Source organism: Hemiscyllium ocellatum, chromosome 36 (genome assembly GCF_020745735.1).
Source record: "Hemiscyllium ocellatum isolate sHemOce1 chromosome 36, sHemOce1.pat.X.cur, whole genome shotgun sequence".
In the NCBI taxonomy this organism is placed as follows: Eukaryota; Metazoa; Chordata; class Chondrichthyes; order Orectolobiformes; family Hemiscylliidae; genus Hemiscyllium; species Hemiscyllium ocellatum.
This window is the reverse complement of record NC_083436.1, coordinates 39,503,715-39,520,211: the sequence shown is the minus strand read 5'-3', so window position 1 is coordinate 39,520,211 and position 16,497 is coordinate 39,503,715. Positions and strand designations below refer to the sequence as shown.

The 16,497-nt window shown below is 43.9% G+C and overlaps 1 protein-coding gene across 1 annotated transcript in view; it reads right to left on the bottom strand.

The window, feature by feature from the left end:
• The window catches only part of grid2 (glutamate receptor, ionotropic, delta 2), a 982,254-nt gene that overhangs the window by 132,924 nt on the left and 832,833 nt on the right, over positions 1 to 16,497 (bottom strand). Inside the window, exon 12 of the mRNA XM_060851484.1 lies at positions 3,619 to 3,757. Coding sequence (XP_060707467.1) covers positions 3,619 to 3,757 — 139 coding nt within the window. The remainder of the gene's footprint in view (positions 1 to 3,618; positions 3,758 to 16,497) is intronic.

Below are 16,497 nucleotides of genomic sequence, written 5' to 3'. Positions count from 1 at the left end.
CAGGATGGAGGGGCAGAATGGTTCCTGTTATGAAGATGTGGGTGTATTGTATCTTTAAGAGAGCTAAATGCAACAGAACTACCTGACAGAACTAAATGTTCTGACAAGAAATGTAATATTTGGTCAAATAACTCGATTAGGTGTTTGCCTGGAAATGATAAAACAGATTCAAATTAGGCCAATTAGTTTAAGTTATACCCCAAAAAACATACCAAATTCCCATCCAGTTTGAATTGAGTATTTTGACAATCTTAAAAGCCAATAACACAATCTAATGCTTTGGGGTATACGACTGGGGAAAATTGAACAGTTGAGAGGAGAACTGCCAAGCCAATGGCCTCTGCACACTGCCCAGAAAATAGCTCTCTTAAAAGGTACCTTTATCGATCAGTAACCTGTGAAGCAAGATCCTCAAGAAGAAGAGAAGAAGACTGAAATACCGAGAAGAACAAAAGCTGCCTGGTTTTGAGATAAGATGTTTTGTTTTGTAAATCGTAATTGGGAGTTTTATCGGACTAGTGTGATAGAGTAGGGAAGGTAAAGGACAGCTTAGAGTAAGGACTTGTAAATAGTTATTAGTTTTTTATTCTCTGATATATTCTAAGAAATAAAGTTGTTAATTTTTACCTTAAATTTTTATCTTGAGTTTTTACAGGTTACTGCACAGATAAATCTTTTCTGTGTTGCTGGTTTTAAATTAAGCAGGAGGGTTTACCCTGTGTTATAACATTATACATGGAAACCTCCTCTCAACTTCATCTCATTCACTGCCAGTGAAAACTATTCCTTTTTATCTCATGTGTTTTTCAAGCTTTCCCCTTAAATGAATCTATGTTGTTCAACTCCAACTACCTCATGTAGGAATGACTTCCACATCCTCATCACTTTATGGGTAAAATGATTTAACAATTTTATTGGCAGCCTCTTCTTTCAGACTATTTGCTTCCGATCAGTTTTCACCAGCATACTTCAGGTATAAATAAGTGAAATGTTGTTTGCGAAGTCCCATTGGGTTTATGATTGTCAATACCAACAGTTACCTCAGAACTAATTTTATTTTTACACTGTCGGTGATAGAAAACATTATATTTTCATTTTGTATTGAACATTTTTTTATTACATACTGTATGAAAAATCAATTCAAAAGAAAGTATGGCACCGTCACTTCATTTCCCAATGAGCCAGTTGGGGCATTCTAATTGTAACCTTTGTCCTGTCAATTGAAACCAAAACATATAGAAGAAAGAAGGACCTTCTCTTTATATTCAATTGTTCCTCTCCTTAGGCTGTTGAGGAGGGTGCTACAGGATTATTTTTGAAGCACACTGTGTTGTGTGACAGGTAAAGTACAACATCCAATTCACTTTAGTTCAGTTCAGTTTGGTTCCCCAATATGCTAATATTTTAATTACAATCTTGTCCACATGCTCAACTCCTTCTGTGAATTGCCGAGTAGTTCAGTTGCATTTTGCAAGACTTGACAATTGGATTGGGCCCAACACATATTGGATGACACAGTTAATGCTCCAAGGCAGGTCCTCAGAGCAGCAGACTGTTTGTGTGCCTTCAGGTTATGGAATAATTGGCAGCCACATTTCATTTTGACAAATGTATTTTGAAGTTGCAAAATCAGAGAGATCCTGAGCCAGATAGAATTCTGAGGGTTTCTACCTATCCTGAGGCAACACTGCAGGACACTAGGGTAATGTTTCACTTCAGTAGGATCAGAACACTGGCAGTGATAGTCTGGTTGTCTCATTGTATAACTTTATTCAGCTTTCCCTTTCACTGAGGGTGGGGCATGAGAAGGCCAATCCAGGACTGTCAGTTTTCTGTGCTCCCTGATGTTGAAAATCACCCCTCATTCAACATAAGAGGTTGCAATGTAGCTCCTGGGCATCAAGGGTTTTCTAATAGAAGTGGACATCAGAATATCGCATGCAAGAGATATCAAGGCTGTGGGAGTGAGTGGGTTTGGAATGGATATTAATAGCGTATTGTGAGGCAAACAAGTGAAGGTGAGCAGGAAAGGGTCAGAAATGGACTGAGTAAAAGTGAGAGGAGGGTGGAAATTGAAAACAAATTTGATAACATTCTACAGTTCATGGCAAAAGCAGGAATTGGGATCAATACAGTCATTGATTGTCTCAAAACAGGTGATCACGGTGGGGTGCTCCTGGAACGAGGAATATTCTAAAACCTTGACAAAAAGACTATGTGGGTACCCATAGTTACATCTTTTACTTGTAGGAAGGCTCACAATCATCTTCCAATTTAAATGCTTCAGGCCAGGTAGTATATTCTGTCAAAAGGTCGAGCCTGAATTCTATTGCCAGTGTGATTATTTCTGTATGCATGTGTTTTGATCCTTGGGTCCTAACTGCAATTAAGTTCATTTTGCAATCCACTACACAGTAGGTAACTGTAAACCAAGTCAAGTGTGTAATTTCAGTTACACAAGGATTCATTAAAAGGGAAGCAAACAAATAGCCTTATTGAGTTAATGATACACTGCCCACACTAGCTGAGGGTCACTGTGAAGGACTCTCTTTCTCAAACGCTTCCCTAGCATGAGGTGAGCTGTTCTTCAGGTTAAACCAACACCAGTCACTTCTCTCAAATGAGAGAGTAGCACAATGGTCCTCTGGTACTATGGAGGCATTACCTTTATTTTTGACCAGAAACTTAATTGGAACAACCGTATAAATGACTTGGCTATAAGAGCAGGTCGGAGGTCAGGAGTTCTGTGGCAAACAACTTACTTGTTGACCCCACAAAGCATGTCAACCACTTACAAGTCAACAGTTCATCTTAGTAAGTGTAGAACAGTCAGGAAGCTCAACACCATTCAGGACAAAGCAATCCATCTGGTTGGCACCCCATTGACCAACTGAAGCATTCAATCCCTTTGCATTAATGGCAGCCATGCGTACGATCTCCAAGATTCACAGCAGAAACCTGCCAAGCCTCCTTACACAGTACCTTGCAAATGCAAGACTTCTGATACAGGGAAGGACAAGGGCAGGAGACTCATGGGAACATCTCCAAGTTCTGCTCGATCCCACACACCCTCCTGATGTGGAACTGTGTTGTTGTTTCTTCAGTGTTGCTGGATCAAAATCCTGGCGGTCCCCTCCCCACCCCGACAAGACTGTTGGTGCAACCCCATCATTTGGATTGCGGTGGCTTATGAAGGCAGCTCACCATTACCTTCGCAAGCGAAATCAGGAAAAGGGAACCAATGCTGGCTCTTGTCAGCATGAAAACTTAATGCAGATAGCAGCTTAAAAAAAAATTCAAACAGTTCAGTGAATTGAAATGCTCCAGCAGCTTTTAACTTTGTGCAAATGGAAGAGAGCCATACAATTGCACATAGTCAAATCCACATTAATCACTCTTCGCTTTCTGGTGTTGACTATATATTGAAGGTATAAGTGCGAAGATAACGTAATGATTTCATTCTATTTTGATGCGCTGTCATTCTAGAAAATTGGATTTTGTCGCTGTCGGAAATGAATCATTAAGGTCCTAATTCCAGATGTAACAAGAATCCATTCACAGTGTGTTATCTTACCATGAAATAGATGCATGATAATGGCACCTGATGTGAGTACTTACTGAATGGAGTTTTCAATGCGGTTGATTGTAAGGAAAGCTGCCAGGTTTGCTGTGTACGAGGATATAACGATCAGAGCAAAAAGCCACCAAACACCCATCATCATTCGAGTAGCTAAAGTAGTGTAAGGGACCTCTCCACCTGCACCAAGAGATAAACAATGGGCACCATTAGTTAAGAGACTGCTAACAATAAACTAACCAATTGGCATGGAAAATCAAGCTGAGGAAATTGATTTATGCAGTTTCCTTTGGAAGAGTTTGAGCGAGAGGTTCCTTAAAAGTTCCTCCAATGAAAACAGACTGGGATATCATTAGGAGAAAGTGAGGACTGCAGATGCTGGAGTTCAGAGTCGAGAGGGTGGTGCTGGAAAAGCACAACAGGTCAGGCAGCATCCGAGGAGCAGGAGATCCGATGTTTCAGGCATAAGCTCTTCACCAGGAATGAGGTTTTTGGGCCAGGCAGCCTGAGAGATAAATGGGAGGAGGTGGGTTGGGGTGGTGGGAGGGGGGAATGTGATAAGTAGATGAAGATGGAGGTGAAAGTGATAGGTCATTAGGGTTAACCTGCACAAAACTCACTCACCCAGCTCCTCTGTACTCATTAATCCACATTGACTGCCCATCACCTTGATTTTAAAATCTCACCCACATTTTCAATTTGCTTCAAAGTCTCACCCACTCCCTATTTCTGAAATGTCCTTGAGCCTTGCAAATCCCAACATTTCAGTGTCAACCAATTTTAGTCTATTGAGCACTCCTGATTTCAGTCACTTCACTTTTTATTATCTTACAGGAAGATTAGTCCTGATGACCAGGTGGTCCAGAACCAGGGGTCACAGTGTAAGGAGACAGCATAGACCATTTAAGACTGAGATGAGGAGAACATCCTTCACCCAGAGTGTGGTGTGCTTGTGGAATTCTCTGCTGCAGAAAGCAGTTGAAAGAAAACACTGAACATCTTCAAGAAGGAGTTTGTTATAGGTCTTAGGGTTAAGGGATCAAAGGCTCTGGGGAGAAAGCAGGAACATGGTCTAGAGTTGGATGATCAGCCATGTTCATCCTGAATGCTAGAGCAGGCTTGAATGACCGAATGGTCTACTCCTCCTCCTATTTTCTATGTATCAATGCCTCAGCTGTGGAATTCCCTCCATACTTCTCCATCTTTTTTTCTCCCCTGTGAGACACTCCTTAAAATCCACCTCTTCTGTTACCCTTCAGTCATCTGGCTTGACAAACCTAGGGCTGGATGTAATGGGATTCCATGAAGCGGGGGTCCCTCCCATCAAACCCACAAACTGAGCTAAATGTTTAGAAGTAGTAACCTCCCCACTCCTCGCTCACACATCCCCACACCCCAGCAGTCATTTAACTCTGCAGGAAGCATGAACTGGCCTGAGACACTCTGGGGAGCAGATCCTGCCTCCACAAACTGCCGGCCACCCAGAAGAAGTGACCTCTCGCTGGGACTAGATTCAGCCCTGGACCTCAGTAAGCCTGGAGTGAGGTGAGTAATGAGGTGCTGGACTTTCACTGGGGGTAGACTGGCAGCTCCTAGGGAGGAGGCAGGAATTGGATTGAATGTCTCAAGAGGGCAGGCAAATAACCCTGGTGTTGCTGGGCTATAGTTTGATGGGCTAAGGTGCCTATAGCCTTCTTTTTTCTGCCACTAGCCCTTGTTGCAGTTAAAGCTATTTGACTTCACAACTGCATGGACCAACCCTGCTGCTTTAAAAAAAAATCATTCAATCACTGGATATGGGCATCACTAGCAGAGCCATTGTCCATCTCTAATGGCCCAGTGGGCAGTTAAGAGTCAACCACATTGCTGTGGGTCTGGAGTGACATGGCAGTCAGGCCAGGTAATAATTGATAGTTTCTGTCCCCATTAGTGAACCAGATGGGTTTTTTTTCCAGATAATTGACAAATGGTGGTCATTAGACTATTAACTCCAGATTGCTTTACTGAATTTAAATTCTACCATTCGTCAAATTCTACCATATGAATTTAAATTCTACCATATGGGATTTGAATCCAGGTCTCCAGAACATTATCTGGGTCATAGGATTAACAGTCCAGTGATAACACCACTAGACCTTCTACTAAATGAGATACTGTATTCACTTCTACCAGCCAGTGGTGCCAGAACCCTTTGCCTGGAGAATGAGGGAACACAGCACTAAAACTCTACAGTGGTGAACATACACTTTTGAAATGTTTAAGGTGTTGTATAACCATGTGTAATATTTGAGGTGACTAGCACAGATGGCATTTGAGGAGAAGCTAAATAAGCACATGGAGCAGAAAAGAATATGCAGCGATGAGGGTATATGTAAGGGTTAGATGACATTGATTAGATTACTTACAGTGTGGAAACAGGCCCTTCGGCCCAACAAGTCCACACTGCTCCTCTGAAGAGCAATCCACCCAAACCCATTCCCCTACACCTATCACTACAGGCAACTTAGCATGGCCAATTCACCTAACCTGCACATTTTTTTTGGACTGTGGGAGGAAACCAGAGCACCTGGAGAAAACCCACGCAAACATGGGGAGAATGTGCAAACTCCACACAGACAGTTGCCTGAGGCGGGAATTGAACCTGGGTCTCTGGTGCTGTGAGGCAGCAATGCTAACCACTGAGCCTTAAAATTGGCTGTGAGGTTGTATATTCTGACATAAACCAATTGACCAATCTCTCTGCTGGAAATTCTACGTAATTCCATCTGAAGTAATTGAGAACAATCAGCTCCTTTTGTCTCAAGGGTAATTTGAATTAAGGTCTTGGCAGGATTGTAAAAACAGGCAAACTAAGAGGTGAAGTAATTAAAAACTAATCAACCATTTCAAACCATTATACAAATGTTACAACCTACTTTGACATTAAAGTGTGGCATTCTCAGGTATTCCAGTTAATGATGATGCTCATATTTTTTATATGCCTCTTGGCCAATGTATGTCTGATAGATTTTACAATCAATTTTACATTTAAAGGTACATGGAGTCATCATGAACAACCGGTCATGAACAATTTATAGTCAAGGCGAGAATTGAAATTGTACCATTGTCTAGTGTGAGCAAGATTGTCAGAGCAGAATAAAATAACAGTGAGGCCATGGGACACTTGCTTTTATTTAGGTGATCTCCACCTTCAGGTAGCTCAATGTCCAAAGGTTGGTTCAAGAAATGCCCTGTTGGTTTTCCTTAACAGGTGCCCTGTTCCCCTCAATGTGCTCCTACCAGCTCACCCTTCCAATAACTGAGGCATACTGCTTTCAGCAGAATGATGCGAGGGTCCTTCCAATTAAAATCTGGCTCACGGGGGAGCTCGGATTTGATTTTGGCCACAACTGCATTTGAGCATAAGATCTCTTGGCAAGGCAGAGGGAGGGCACTGTGCCATATGGATATATACACATATATAACAGGCCACAAGAGGGTGCTATTAGATGGCACAAACTACACCCTAAATTAGGTCCTTCTTTGGGAAAATGCTTTCACCCCCTCCCCACATCCCTGAATTTCCCCTCATATTTGCATATTGCAACTGGATTCAACACAACTGGACAGCATTTGAAAAGGGATTGTTGTTCAAAAAAATGGAATTGCTTTCAAAATATTCTCTGTTCTACTTGATAGTGGGGACTTGGTCAAGTTCGATTAATGCAGTTGAAGAGGTTAATCTAAGTAAAAATAAGCACTTTAAATTACCATCCCTACACCTATTTGCAATCCAACTTAAGTTACTCGAAATTGCTTAAACAAAAATGCGAAAACAATTTTGCACTTTGATTGTGGTGTCAGTTCTTGAGATATTCAACAGGAATTTCAAAAACTTTTAAAATGTACTTGTCAGTGTAGCTTCACCGGAGGGACGCAAGTTAGTTTTTAAAGCTTTTTCAATGTCTGACAAACAAGCTCCTTTAGCCCAAAGGGCATTCACTTACTCTGGAGGCATTGGTAGCTCAGGGCTAAGTGGCAATGCTTTTAAAATTGGTCCAAAATACCACAGAGCATTGAATAGTGCTACACTTAGTTTGCACTTCAAATTCCGTGACCTTTCCTGCAGATCCTGCTTTTATCAGATGAATTAAGCCAAGAAAAGCCGGCACAATTGAATAAAAGCTCCAAGCCACTGATACTTAATATATTACCACTTGGTCAAGGTGTGTGCAACCTGACACAGAGGAGGCAATGGTGGTGCAGAAGGAATGTTACTAGACTAGTGTGTGAGAGTCCTAAGCTTATATTCCATGGAACTGGGTTCAAATCTCACTAGGGCAAATGCTGACATTTGAATTCAACTAAATTTAAAACTAACAGCTAACCATTTATGAATTGCCATAACACCCCATCTTGTTCATTAAGGCCCTTCCTTTAGGGAAAGCAATATGTCATGCTTCCCCGGTCTGGTCTCCACATGACTCCGGCATTGCAATGTCATTGACTCTCTTTGAATGACTCGACAGTCAATGAGTTCAAGGCTGACAAATGCCAGCTATGCACACATGCCATGCAAGGTTTTTACAAAAAATTAGAATTGTTCAGTAATACTGAATCAACAGAAAACAATGAGCAGCATAGTTCTTACTTTGTTGAGGGAGCTCATGAAAGCAAATTGCAGAGTTTCTGTTTGTGAATTAAATGTCAAGATTGCTTTGCGATTTTTCTTACTGAGAAATATTATTTGTAACATTTGCCAACCTTCCTTCAGTTTTTACTTATTGTAACTGTACAAGACATTTAATTTCTATTTCATAGTTCTGTTTAGAAATGAAAAGATCCTAAAGCATGACAAGATTTTGATATTTCATTTGAACTTGATATCAGATCTTAATGGAGGATGAAGGTGGTTTCTGGGTGAAATTCCTTACCTTCAATATACATTAATCCGATGCATCTAATACCTCATTCAACCATTTTATTTTGATTAGATTTGATTCTCTGCAGTGTGGAAATAGTCCCTTCAGCCCAACAAGTCTATACCGATCCTCCGAAGAGTAACCCACCCAGACCTGTTCCCCTACATTCACCCCTGACTAACGTACCTAAGACTGTGGGCAATTTAGCATGGTCAATTAACCTGACCTGCACCTCTTTGGATTGTGGGAGGAAACTGGAGCCACTCCACGCAGACACGGGGAGAATGTGCAAACTCCACACAAATGGTCGCTTATGGTGGGAATCAAAACTGGGACCATGGCACTGTGAGACAACTGTGTGGACGACTGAGCCACCGTGCCATCCCAGTATGAATTCCTGAATTAAATCTATAAATTGAAAACCTGTTGCTAAAATGAAGATAATGCATGGAAACAATCTGTAAATAATACACCATGTCGAAACAGCACCACAGTTCAAGTTGTCTGATGACTGTTAATGTAGTTCCTATTAGGAAGATAATTCAAGTGAGTTCCATTAATTTGGATATCAAAAAAGTGACAGCCTGGGTACTTCCTACAGGAAACGAATAATACCATGTAAGACTTTTTAAAATTAATGGGCAGCACGGTGGCTCACTGCTGCCTCACAACACCAGGGATCCGAGTTTGATTCCATCCTGAGGTGACTGTGTGGACTTTGCACATTCTCCCCGTGTCTGCATGGATTTCCTTCAGGTACTTTGGTTTCTTCTCACAGTCCAATGATGTGCAAATTAAGTTGACTGGCCATGCTAAATTGTCCTATAGTGTGCAGGGTATGGGAAATGCAAGGTTATAGGGATAGTTAGGGGGTGGGTCTGAGTGGGATGCTCTTTGGAGTGTTGGTGTGGACATGATGGGCCAAATGGCCTGCTCCCACACTGTCAGGATTTGATGATTCTATAATTCAGCAGAATTGAAAATGCACACATGGATTCAGTTTGAGTGTTCAGCCTGTAGAAGCAATGATGATCGAATAGCTAAAGAAATCCTAAGACAAAAACAGAAATTGCTAGAGAAACTCAGCAGGTCTGTCAGCATTTGTAGAGACAAAGCAGAGGTCTGTGACCCTTATTTGGAACTGATTGTAGCGAGGAAATGGTGGTATATTAGCTGATGACAAGAGGTGGGGGTCGAAAAGAGCAGATAGATGGAGTCCAGATACAAAAAGAGAGAACCTGTTAAGGGAGACAAAGGAATGCATGATAGTGTATCAGAGAGAAGGAAAAGCTGATGATGGGGACCATACATACATGAAAGTGGATAGGCTGTGCTGAAAGTACATGGAAGGAGGCATTCAGGCATTAAAATAATTGGAGTTTGTAATGAGTCCTGAAGGCTGCAGGGTCCCCAAACAGAAAATGACATGCTTAAGGACCCTGCAGCTGTCAGGGCTCAATATTGAGTTCCATCATTTTAAATCCTGAAAACTTTTTTTCCAAGTCCTTTACCCATCCAAACACCCTGCCATTACATGGGCTACTTTCAACATAGCCAATCCATTTTCACCTTGCCAGGGTTGGAGGGTTTGAGTTCCAGGGAGAGGCTGAATAGGCTGGGGCTGTTTTCCGTGGAAAGGCTTTCCAAATCATTGAGTAACCTTTTTGTGGGAAACATTGCTTCCCTTTCTGTCTTAGCTGAGCTTGCATGTTGGTTCAGTGGCTGAACTGTGATTCAGAAGCACAGTCGGTTTCAGAACTTGTAGAAGTGTTTTTTACTAGTAAACAAAATTGAATAGCTCTCAAAGGTTTGTGGCTGTACTTTGCCGGAAACCAGTTGAGTTTAGTGACAGATTTCACTGTCAGCTCCATTTTGATGGGAAACTCAAATTAGCTAGCAGTTTTTTTTGATTAGATTACTTACAGTGTAGAAACAGGCCCTTCGGCCCAACAAGTCCACACCGACCCGCCGAAGCGCAACCCACCCATACCCCTACGTTTACCCCCTACCTAACACTAAGGACAATTTAGCATGGCCAATTCACCTGACCCGCACATCGTTGGACTGTGGGAGGAAACCAGAGCACCCAGAGGAAACCCACACAGACACAGGGAAAACGTGCAAACTCCACACAGTCAGTCGCCTGAGGCAGGAACTGAACCCAGGTCTCTGGTGCTGTGAGGCAGCAGTGCTAACCACTGTGCCACCGTGAGTTGAGGTTCGATCTGAGATTATGTTGAACAAAAAATAACATAAAGACAACCACAATGAACGAACTCTGAACCATTTTTGGGATTCCTCCGGCCCCTAATAATAAATGAACAAGTCTTATGGTGACATTGCAAAATTAAAAGGTTTTTAAATCCGATAGTGGTTATCTCCGGAGAAATGCAAAGCACAGCTTGTGAAAGGTAAAAGGCTCTTAAGATCAAAATAGCTTCTATTAGAATTACTTGCAAAAGCAGTTTCAAAGGGAAAAGTGGTGAACTATGAAAAAAAATACACTATGAATATGTACTGCATGTTTGTTCACCCAGGACGATGTTGTTTGAGTTTAGATGTACTGGGAAGGAGAAGGAACACTCTAGTCTCAAACCTCCACTGCCTTATGCTCAGACCCAGACATGGTAAAGGCTTCAGGAGTAAACCTCAAGGAAAAATCCAGAGCTGAGGCTCCGAAGGCACTTCATTATTATCTACAACCTCGTTCTGACAGCTCCCGTGATGCCGCTGGTACCAAACTATAATGGCTTCACCGTCCCTTTGGATTAGCCAGTGTTGTGGAGAGGGCATGGGGAATCATGCTTCATGGGCGACAGCTTGTTCCCCATGCCACACAGCCTAGGTTTGCATCCTCCCACCACTGCACCTGGAAAGGACTCTCCAGCTTCCCTCACAGCATTGACCCAACACTTGGAGAGGGGGGCAGCGGATACCAGTTTTTAGTCATTGCTAGATTGGCATAGGGCCTGACACCATGGGTTGCTCCTGACGGTGGGAGGGATTTTTGGATCCCACTGGACAGCTATCCCCCACCTCAAGCTGGGCAGTCCCCAGCCAGTAAGGTGCTGTCTCGCCACAATCATTGGGTCCACGGGGATTAGGAATTATCCAAACTGCAGATTGCAATCACCGCACCAAGCAATGAACAAAAACAACAAAAGAGACCAGCTCTAAAACTGGGAAGTTGGAATGTCAGGACAGTGATGACCAGCCTCTCAGAAAACCTCCCAGGACATCAGTGACTCTCGTAAATCAGCTGTCATAAGTAACGAGCTCAAGAGACTCAACGTGGACATAACCACCCACCAGGAAACAAGACATGCTCACTGAAAGAGAAGGGCTACACACTTGACTGGCTGGGAAAGGGCTCTGATGTGCTCATAAAGCACAGAGACGGCTTCGCGTAAAGAACAGCCTGATGAACACAGTAGTGCCAGGTAGCAGTGGCTCAGACTCTTTGCCTCAACACCATCACAGACCCAGTCATCCTTGTCAGCGAGTATGCCCTAACACTGTCTTCCATGCCAGACACAAATACTGAGTTCCATGATAATTTTGCACCCCTCATTAGCAGCATCCCTAGGAAGGAGCAACTTGTTCTTCTGAGTGACTTCAATGCCAGAGTGGGTGCAGACAACCACTCATGGCCCTCCTGCCTTGGGCATTTTGGTGTGGGCAAAATGAATGAGAACAGACAGCGACGGCTCGAGGTGTTCCTTTACCACGATTTGTACGATCACCAACTCCTACTTCCAGACAAAGCCTCAGCACAAAGATTTTGTGAGACACCTGCACTCAAAGCATTGACACCAACTCGATCTGATCCTAGTTGGGTGCACCACCATCAAATACGTTCTCCATGCATGCTCTATCACAGTGTGTACGGTGACACACACCACCCCTTAGGGTGTTGCAAGATTAGGCTGCAGCTGAAGAGATTCCATCGCACTAAGCAACAGTGGAGCCATCACATCAACGTGAGCAAGATGTCCCAACCAGACCTTGTGCAACAGTTCTCAGAGGTTTTCAAGAGAGAACTCAGTGCCTTGCGACATGGACACTCTGCCACAGAGAAGTAGAAAACCTTATGAGATACCATGCACCACACACTCCTGGCTATCTTTGGGAAGAAGACCTGCAAGACACACGAGTGGTTTGAAGTGAAGGCAACCAAGATGGCCCCCGTTGTTGAAGCCAAGCGTGTCGCCCTCGTTCAGTACAAGTGGTCAGCTAGCGGGAGGAACATGCAAATTCTCAGGGCTACCAGGTACAAAGCTCAGCAGACTGCGAGGCATTGCGCTAACGAGTACTGGACACAGCTAAGTGAGGACATTCAGACGGCCGCTAAAACAGGGAATATTAGGGGAATGTACAAAGACATCAAGAAGGCACTAGGACCAGCACAGAATAAGATAGCCCCCCTCAAATCCTCTACTGGGGAAGTAATCACAGACAAAGACCATCAGATGGAGAGGTGGATGAACGCTACTCCAGAGAGTATACCGTGTTCACTTCAGCACCTGATGCCATCATGTGCTTGCTGACCATGGACGAGCAAGATGCAGGGCCATCAGTAGAAGAGCTCAGCAAGGCCATTGACAGCCTGGCCTCAGGCAAGACCCCGGGTAGAGACGGGATTCCTCCTGATCTGATCAGGTGCTGCAAGACTAGCTACTGCTCCCATTGCATGAAGTCTTCTGTCAGTGCTGGCAAGAAGGAGCTGTACCACAGGCCATGAGAGATGACAAGATCATTGCCCTTTACAAGAACAAGGGCGAGAGAAGCGACTGCAACAACTAAAGGGGCATCTCTCTCCTCAACACTGTCGGCAAATCCTTTGCTCGGGTCTATCTTGACTCACCTGCAGAAACTGGCAGAATGTGTATACCCAGAGTCACAGTGCAGCCTCCGAGCTAAAAGGTTAACTATAGATACGATCGTCTCCCTTCGTCAACTGCAGGAGAAGGGCAGAAAAGCGAAAATGCCCTTGAATGTCACCTTTATCGACCTCACCAAGGCATTTGGCCTGGTCAGCAGGAACGGCCTTTTCAAGGTTCTCCTGAAGAATAGCTGCCTACCGAAACTGCTGAGCATGATCGAATCTTCCAAAGGAACATGAAGTGCAGTTCAATGGCAGCACTTCTGAGCCCTTCGACATCCACAGCGACGTCAAACAAGGCTGCGTCCTCACTCTCACAGTCTTTGGGAATTTTTTTGCTGTGCGCCTGAAACATACCTTTGGCACCACAACAGAGGGGCTTTACCTCCGCAATAGATCAGATGGCAGGCTCTTCAACCTGGCCCACCTTACAGCCAAGACAAAATTACGCTCGACACTCATCAGGGACATGGTGTTTGCCAATGATGCTCCAGTTGTAACACACACCAACATGGACTCCAGTTACTGATAGATCGCCTCTCTCATGCTTGCAAGGATTTCGGGCTGACTATCAGTCTGAAGAAAATGAGCATCCTGGGACAGACACAGAAGCACCGCCGGTCATCACCAACAACGACTACAAACTCAATGTAGTCCATCAGTTTACTTACCTTGGCTCTGCCATCATTGACAACCTCTCTTTGGGCACAGAGGATTGGGAATACAGCCTCAACTCTTGCTCGCCTCAGCACTCGAGTACGGACATACCCCAAGCTAACAGTGAAGGCACAATGTCAGTCTACAAAGCCTGCGTCATAAGCACACTGCTGTACGGCAGTGAAATGTAGACTACATATGCAAGACAGGAGGGAAGACCGAACATCTTCCAATTGAGGGGTATCCACTATATCCTGGACATACCCTGGCAAGACAGTGTGTCCAAAGTAGTGGTCCTGTCTCACACTGGCCTTTGCAGCACATACACTCCGCTCAGGCACAGATGGCCGCATCCCAAAGGATATCCTCTATGGAAAGCTTGCATCCAAGAAGAGACCCACTGGGCGTCCCCAACTGTGCTACAAAGACGTCTGCATGAGGGACATGAAGGTGCTTGATATCATTACAGAGTCCTGGGAGCGGCTTGCAGCTTACCACACGAGATGGAGAGGCACCCTGATCCAACACCTCAAAACAGGGGAAAACAAGCTGATGAGTGCTGCAGGAGACAAGCGGGCACGCGGGAAGGAGTGCGGCAGCTCCAGCAGATCAAAGACCACACGCAGATGTGACCAGGTCTGTTACTCCAGCATTGGTCTCTTCAATCACAAGCGACATTGCTTCAGGGAAGCAGAAGGCTAGAACAATGAGGATGCAACCCATGGTCAGCCATGACCGAAAGGGGCCTCCCTCATGTTTTCCCTGGAGTGTCGGAGGCTGAGGGGTGACCTTATACAGGTTTATAAAATCACAAGGGACATGAATAGGATAAATAAACAAGGTCTTTTCCCTCGGGTGGGGGAGTCCAGAGCTAGTGGACATAGGTTTAGGGTGAGAAGGGAAAGATTTAAAAGGGACCCAAGAGGCCACTTTTTCACACAGAGGGTGGTACGTGAATGGAATGAACTGCTGGAGGAAATGGTGGAGACTGGTACAATTACAGCATTTAAAAGGCATCCGAATGGGTATATGTTTAGGAAGGGTTTACAGGGATATGGGCCAAGTGCTGGAAAATGGGACTGGATTAGATTAGGATATGTGGTCAGCATGGACAAGTTGGACCGAAGTGTCTGCTTCCGTCGTGTTCATCTCTATGACTCAGTGACTCATCATTGTCCCCATTATCAGCTTTTCCCTCTCCCTGGATTACCATCATCCATCCCTCTATCTCCTTCACTGTCATTCTCTCTCTCCCAAGCCTCATTCCACCTAACCACTCATTCCTTCCCCCACACCACCCATCTTCACCTTGTATACCATCTTTTCCTAGCTACTCTCAGGTCTGAAGGAGGGTCACCGGACTTGACACATCAACTTTACTTTCTCCCGCTGGATGTTGACAGACCTGCTGAGTTTCTCCAGCAATTTCTGCTTTGGTTTCAGATCTGCAGCACCTGTAGTTCTTTGTTTTGAAAGTAACCTAAGCTTTGGCATGTGCTAATCACACATTCTGATCTCTGGAAATAATTATACATTACCCGAGTCAATTAAAAACGTTAAGGAATAACTAAGCGTGACTGAGTTTCTCTGTCAACCAAAAAGCTCAAATTCTACAGCAAGCCAGGGGATCCACGTTCAAGTCTCAAGTGCTTCAAGGTTGCATAACAGCATCACTCAGCAAACTGATTAGAAAGAATCTATAATAAGCCTTTAACGTTGGGCTGTTAAGATCTGCGATTGGGTTCAACTGCAAGTGAGAATGCAATCTCAAAGCTTAAATGTCAAATGCATGCTCTTTGAAGTTGCCTGTAATAACTTGTCTTCCCCCTGAATCTGTAACTTGCTGCCGTCTTACAATCCTCTTTGGGGACCCTCCACCACTTCCGTTGCTGCACTTTTGATACAAGCGCTGTCTATGTCATAAATTTTGCAATTACCACCTATGCCTCTTCATTTCTCTGTGTTCTTTTAAGACAATGTTTAAAACGTGTCTCGTGGATCAAACTTTGCAAACGTTATCTAAATGGTGAGACGTTGTAAAGCTGAGAGATGCAGAGATCGGGGTGTCCTAGTGTATATAATCACAAATGCCTAAAATGAAGATACAACACATAATCAGGGAATCTAATAGAATGTTGAGGATTATCGACAGGGGAATTGAAAGCAAGAGTAGGGTATTGATGACACTATATGTGGAGTACTGTGTACAATACTAGACACTGTTGTTACACCATTGGGAAATTGCCTCTGTACCATTACCTCCGTGCAAGTTCAGGAAGGTCAGACTCTTCTTGCATCATTACCCGAGACAAGAAATGAGCTATTATCAGGGTGACATCCTGCTGTTTTACTTCTCTCCCATCTGTATACATAATTCTTTTTGTTTTGGGGAACAGTGCAGAGGTTTTGGAAGGATTGGCAATCTGATTGTTGACTTCCTGAGCTGTGTTATGATCATTCTTTCTGTGACAAGCTAGTCC